General features: G+C 56.9%; 2 protein-coding genes across 2 annotated transcripts in view; one reads left to right on the top strand and one right to left on the bottom strand.

Annotated features, from left to right (window-relative positions):
• The first annotated feature begins 564 nt into the window (after window positions 1-564).
• Window positions 565-3,638, top strand: TMEM150A (transmembrane protein 150A). Its single transcript, XM_006900373.1, has 7 exons — window positions 565-738; window positions 1,149-1,196; window positions 1,507-1,593; window positions 2,108-2,175; window positions 2,507-2,634; window positions 2,821-2,998; window positions 3,390-3,638. The coding sequence occupies exons 1-7, from the start codon at window positions 674-676 to the stop codon at window positions 3,629-3,631; spliced, it is 816 nt and encodes a 271-aa protein (XP_006900435.1). The 5' UTR covers window positions 565-673; the 3' UTR covers window positions 3,632-3,638.
• Window positions 3,639-4,550: 912 nt separating this feature from the next.
• The window catches only part of RNF181 (ring finger protein 181), a 4,197-nt gene continuing 2,202 nt past the window's right edge, over window positions 4,551-6,545 (bottom strand). Inside the window, exons 2-5 of the mRNA XM_006900374.1 lie at window positions 5,331-5,461; window positions 5,063-5,172; window positions 4,865-4,939; window positions 4,551-4,689 (exon numbers count right to left, since the gene is read on the bottom strand). Coding sequence (XP_006900436.1) covers window positions 4,630-4,689; window positions 4,865-4,939; window positions 5,063-5,172; window positions 5,331-5,461 — 376 coding nt within the window. The 3' untranslated portion in view covers window positions 4,551-4,629. The remainder of the gene's footprint in view (window positions 4,690-4,864; window positions 4,940-5,062; window positions 5,173-5,330; window positions 5,462-6,545) is intronic.

Raw genomic sequence — 6,545 nt, forward strand, 5'->3', positions numbered from 1 at the left:
GCCCCGCGCGCAGCAGCCGGACACAGCGCCACGAGGGGCCGCGCGGGCGCAGGCGGCCGGCGCTTGGAGGTGCGTACGGGGGGGGTGGGCCTTCCCTCTCCAGGTCCTCGGCGGCCCCGGGCGTCCGCGAGCTCGCCGGCCGAGCTCTCCGAGCCGAGCCAGGTCTGCGCTCCCGCAGCGGGGTCGGGGCGGGCTCCCCGTGAACCCGCCCCTTCACAGCGCCGCGGTCAGGTGGCTGCCAGCGGGCGCCCCGGCCCCTTTGCAGCTAGCCTTGGTAGGGCCCGCGATTGTCCTAGTTCAGCCCCTCACCCCGCTGGGTTCCTCAGGTGAGGTGAGGTGACCCCGTCCCCATGTGTAAGCCTCGCCCGAGGCTCTGCGCACACTCTGTTGGGTGGACCTCGGCTGCCCCCATGGATGTCACGGTGTGTAAGTTCTGGCCTTGGCTCAGCTGTAAGTTGGGGCATCCCGAGATTCAACAGGAACTCCGGACCAGGTGTTGACCACGCTGCCTTCCCGCCCCCAGCTGTCCAGTCGGACCCTGCACTTTAACCTGTCTCTTTCCAGGCCAGGGCAGCTGATGGTTGTGGCCAAAGTGTCCTAAGGTAGCTGCTGGGCCTGCCCCTCTCCCCACCTTCCTGTCCTGCCCCCACCACCACCCTGGCCCCCCTCCCTCATGACCGCCTGGATCCTCCTGCCTGTCAGCCTGTCAGCATTCTCCATCACTGGCATATGGACTGTGTGAGTACAGAGGGGCAGAAGAGGGGGACCTACAATGAGATGAGCCCGCACTGAGGAGGGATGGGACCCAGCCACAGCTCAACAGGAGCTCAGTGGACAACGCCAAGTCCCCTGTTCCTGCTGTAGACTCCAGACTGGTGCCCAGTGCCAGTGTGGGCTGCTTCAGACACCAGCCCTGCTGGGCACTCCAGCCAGCCCCACATGGTGGCCCTGGGACAGCTTCCAGGGGACTGCTTGGTCACGGAGGCTCTCTAGTTGGAGGCTCTGATGTGACACCAAATGTCAAGGCTACCCCAAATCCAGAGTCCCGAACAAGGGGAGCCAGGCTGGAGGGATCAGAAAAGAACAGAGATGGGGAGTCAGGGTGGGAGGCCAGCTGGAGTGGCAAGGTGACAGCTCTGTGCCCCTAGGTATGCCATGGCCGTGATGAACCGCCACGTGTGCCCTGTGGAGAACTGGTAAGGTGCCTCTTGCAGACATCTCACTAAAGCTCCCTCATCTCTATTCCCTCTGGGCTCCAGGGGCTGCTACCAGCCAGATGGGACCCCGCTGCTCTTCTCTGACCTTGCAGGGTCTTTCCTCCTGTGGCTTTGGCCTATATTCCTGCTTCCCACCACCCCTCACCCCTGTGCCTTTGTTTCAGGCAGGCCCTGGGGACCTGGCATGTTTGTCCCTTCAGGGGAGGCTTGGGACTTCTCAGCCTGAAGTTACAGGCTGAGAGCCTGGGAGTACTCCCTTCCCCCCACTCTACTGTGTCATGCCTGTCAGGTCCTACAATGACTCCTGCTCTCCTGACCCTGCCGAGGAAGGGGGGCCCAAGACCTGCTGCACCTTGGATGATGTTCCCCTCATTAGGTAAGGATGAACATAAGGCTGGTCAGGGAGGCCCGAAGTCCTCAAGTAAAGGTCCGTCTTAAGCAGAGGTCTCTGAACAATTGTATTATAGACCCTTAACAGTAGTACTACCTCATGGATACTGTGTCGGCAACTTATCTTCCACACTTTGCTTGCATTATCTTACTTAATTCTCTCCTTTGAGACAGTTGCTGTTTTCTCCATTTTATAGGTGAGGAAACTGTTTCAGAGTTACAATGTTCAGTTAGTGAGTGGACTCACTTAGATTTAAGGCCAAGCCCCAGTTGCCCAGAGCAAGGTCTCAAGGAAAATCGAGCCGGTGCAGGCCCGACAAGGAGCCAAGGGCCCTCCCTTATCTCTCACACCCATGAACTCAGCTGGGGGACCCAGATGGTCTTGTGGGGTACAACTTCCTCATAAATCAGTGACTTGCCTTTTTTAGAGAGTGTTCCTGGGAGAATGGGGCAGCCAGAAAGGGAGTCTCCTGACCCTCTCTCTCTGCCCCTCCTCTCAGCAAGTGCGGTACATACCCCCCAGAGAGCTGCCTCTTCAGCCTCATTGGCAACATGGGTGCATTCATGGGTGAGTTGTGTCCTCAGCCCCAGGCACGCCCCCTTCCCAGCAACAGCCGCTCCTCCTCGCTCCTCGGAAAGGCCCCAGGAAGCAGCAGCTCTCCTTGACAGGGCAAGGAAGGCGAGGCCGGACTTACCTGAGGGGCTTTGGTGAGGAGTAACAGGATCCTCAGGAATAAACCCACCTCTACACCACCCTCCCACTCCCTGCTCTGTCCCCAGGGGTGGGAGGCCAACAGGAGTGGGGCCTGAGGGCAGCCAGGGCTGACTCCGGTGGGAGGCCAACAGGAGTGGGGCCTGAGGGCAGCCAGGGCTGACTCCATCCGCACTCTCCTCCCCAGTGGCTCTCATATGCCTCCTACGCTATGGGCAGCTCCTGGAGCGCAGCCGCCACTCCTGGGTCAACACTACGGCACTCATCACTGGCTGCACCAACGCCGCGGGCCTTGTGGTGGTTGGCAACTTCCAGGTGTGCCTGGCCTCCCTCCAGACTATCCCCCACAGGACTCCAGGGCCAGCAGTCCCAGCCTGGGGTGGGGGGCTCAGAGGGGAGGAGTGATGGGAGTGGAAAGGGGAAGGAGAGGTGCAGGAAGAGTGCTGAAGGCAGGGGAGGGGTGTCTGCATGCTGGTCCCAGGCAGCCCTCTCTGGGCCCAGGTGGATCATGCCAAGTCCCTGCACTATGTCGGCGCGGGTGTGGCCATGCCTGCGGGGCTGCTCTTCGTGTGCTTGCACTGTGCTCTCTCCTACCATGGAGCCACCGCGCCCCTGGACCTGGCAATGGCCCATCTGCGGAGCGTGCTGGCCGTCATCGCCTTTGTCTTCCTGGTTCTCAGTATCCTTCTGTAGCCCAGCCCTTCTCCCACCATGGCGGTGCGGGCACCAATATCCTAGAAAACACAGCCATGTTCTCTGCCCCTCTGAGGAGTGCAGGCCTAATCCTGGGCCCCAGCCTAGGTTCATTCTGGAGTCCCAGGATGGAACAGTTGGTGCGGACGCCACTGCTAGCCATCAAGTGAGCAGTTGAAGCCTGTCCAGAAGTGCCTCTGAGGAGAGGCCTGGTGGTCTGCATCCAGCTTGAAAACCCCAGAAAGCACATGTGGGGTGCCCTCAGTTAGCAGGCATCACAACAGGCAGTGGGCCTAAGCCATGCATCAGTGATGCAGAGGGAGGGCGGGCCTGGGTCTTCTTCTTGTCTGTGAGCACTTCCTTAGCCCCCTTTCCAGGTGGGGTCTTCTTTATCCACGAGAGCTCTCTGCTGCAGCACGGGGCAGCCCTGTGTGAGTGGGCGTTTGTCATCGACATCCTCGTCTTCTACGGCACCTTCAGCTATGAGTTCGGGGCAGTGTCCTCCGACACACTGGTGGCTGCATTCCAACCTGCCTCTGGCCGGGCCTGCAAGTCCTCAGGGGGCAGCAGCACCTCCACACACCTCAACTGTGCCCCTGAGAGTATTGCCATGATCTGATGGGGAGCGCAGCCAACCAGGCTTGCACAGCTTCCAACCCTTTCTTTGCATTTATTTGTTACCAAAAACACTTCTGAGAAAGTATTATGTGGGGATGAGGGTTCCCTCACCCACCTGTGCCATAGTGCAGCGGCACTCCCCGCTGCCCAGCTGCTGCCTCACCCACTGGGCGGTCTGTGTTGCGAGGTCACCTGTTTCACTTGCCCAGCCAGCCCTCCAGGTGCCTTCTCCCCAGTTCAGAGGCCAGACCACTGGGGTTTCCTGCTGCAGGAATTGGGGGCTGGAGAAGGAAGGGGGGCTGAGCACGCCTTAGGAAGGACCCCCCGTCCAGGTCTGTTGAGCCACACTGGGGTCCTCACACCACCTCACTTCCTTTAGGGCAAATAACACAGCAGAACCACGTGGGTATTTTAGTACATGTTTGTGGGTTTTTTTTAATATATATATATATATATATATCTATTAAAAGAATTCTAATTTGCATGTCTGTAATGTGTTCTGGAGAGTCAGCAAGGGCCTGATCCAGGCAGCTTCCCCAAGATAGAGTAGAGGAGGAGAGGAGCCTGCCGCACAGTCCTGAGTCCACCAGTCTGTGTGCAAAGGATGCTGGGTGACAGCCACATCCCCTTCAAGGACTTGAAGACAGTGACATGTTTCCCTCCTGGGTCAGAGTCTGGAGTAAACTTTGATTCCACGGCTGGTCTCTGACCTGTTTTTCCTTCCAACTGTGAGCTGGTGCCAAGCCTGGTTAGCACTGGCCAGCTCTTCACTGGCCTAATGCAGACAGGCCAGCAGTCTTGGTAGAGGGCTGGGAGGGGTGAAGCCAAGGTGCTTTGGTAGCTTAGGCCCACCTTCCCTGACAGCAGCAGGATTTGATAGGGCTGAGCCCCTGCCCAGGCCTGTGAGCACACAGCTGCAGGTTGGTAAAAAAACCTTTAATTGGATTCAAGGTCCAGAAGGTAGGTGTCGGGGACTGGCACTCAGCTGCGGCGGCTGCCTCATGTGTACATGGCTCCATGCAGATTCTCCAGTCGGAATTTCTGCTGCTCCTTTCGAGCCTGGGGAGAAGAGCACAGTAGGCAGGGGTCACCCCTCAAGTCTGTGAGGAAGGGTACAAGGCACCTGAAGGCCTTGGACATCTGCATGAAGTGGCGGCCAGTCACGGGGTTCTGAAGGCCCACTCAGTTCTGCCCAGGTGTGCAAAGTGTCCTCTCCACTTAACACCAGCCCTACCTTATCTCGCCTGTGCTCCTCGTAGGTGTCGTCATCGGTGGGCAGCTCGTGGCGGCACAGGGGGCAGGAATTTGTCTGGGAAAAGCGGGGCACTTTTCTAGCCTCGGTTTGGTGGCCAGGTTCCCTCCCCTAATGAGAATCCCCAGCCCACTTTGGCATTAGTCCACAAAGGCTTGAGAACTGGCCCTTGAGCTGTACCTTGCTTAGCCAGGGCAGAATGCAGCTGGAATGAAAGAGGTGATGGCAAGGCATTTCTATGGCAGTCTCCTCCTCCTTGAATTCCAAGAGACACACAGGACACTTGAGCTCTTTGGGAGGGAGTGGGGTCAGGAGTGCTGCTGCAGGCCACCCCCAGCTCCCACTCCTAAAGGGGTGCTCTTGCCCAGGCCTGACCGGGGAGACCAGAGCACTGTCTGGCCTGGGGAGCAGACCTGCCCCAAACAACACAGGGAATCGGTGTTCTCACCAGCTTGGGCGCCCCTGATGATTGTCCTGGGAAGGCTCTCGACCACAGCCTTGGCTGCAGGTGGTGGCAGGTGGTGATCCCAATCTACTAGCAGCCCCACATCTTCAAAGTCCATCCTGTTGAAAAGTGACCTGAGGAGGGAGAGGATGGGAGGTCAGAACCCAAGAAAAGCCCACTTTCTCCTTGGCCCCACAACCCACTGGGTACTGCAGAGGACCTGCCCAGCCAGTGCTGACCATAGCTGCCCACAGCAGGTGCTCCACCCAGTAAATAGCATCACTGGAAACCGGTTACAACTACCATCAGACAACCTCAAGGCACACACCATTCATTCCCATTTTGTACGTGAGGCAACAGGTTCAGAGTTCCTCAAGGCCACGTAGGACCTGGTGGAACCACATTCCAGACTTCTGTGACTGATATATATATAAGGACTACATCAACACACACACACACACACACCCCTCATTCTACCTTTGATACACAAACCCTCACAACCCATCCTACTCCCAACACAGACACACCATCTGACCCCTAATGAACACACACAACACACCCCCATCCTATTCCCAACACCTTCCCCCCCATCCTATCCCTAACATACACCCCTATCCTACCCCAACCACACAGAGATTAACTGCCTCTGAAGACTCACTGGCAAGACAGCTATGGGTCAGTTCCAACTTGACTACACAATAACAACATTCTACCTCTCAAACACACCTCGATTCTATCCCTAAGACACACACAAACACACATCTCTTTGACCCATAAGACACATCTCATCCTGCCCCAATACACAAACACCCCCCCATCCTATCCCTAAGATTCATTAACACAGACACATCCCTATTTTACCCCTAATTCAGAGACAGCCCCCCATTCTACCCAAGACAAAGAGATATAAACACACACCCTATCCTACCCCTAAGGCAGAAAGACATACACAGCCCCCTATCCTACCACTAAGGTACAAACACACTCATCCCTATGCTACCCTTAAGACACAAATGCAAGTCCATCCTACCTCTTAAAGACAAACTGACAAACACAGCCCTGTCCTATTCCTGACACACACACACACACACACACACAAACACCCTACTCCTAAAATAGACACACACACACCCCTATCCTACCCCTAAGACATATAGATACACAAATATTCCTATCTTATACCTTAGACACCATAGGCTCTTGCTCATATGTAATTTT

Source organism: Elephantulus edwardii, unplaced genomic scaffold (genome assembly GCF_000299155.1).
Source record: "Elephantulus edwardii isolate Elephantulus edwardi_28Jun2011 unplaced genomic scaffold, EleEdw1.0 scaffold00283, whole genome shotgun sequence".
NCBI lineage: Eukaryota > Metazoa > Chordata > Mammalia > Macroscelidea > Macroscelididae > Elephantulus > Elephantulus edwardii.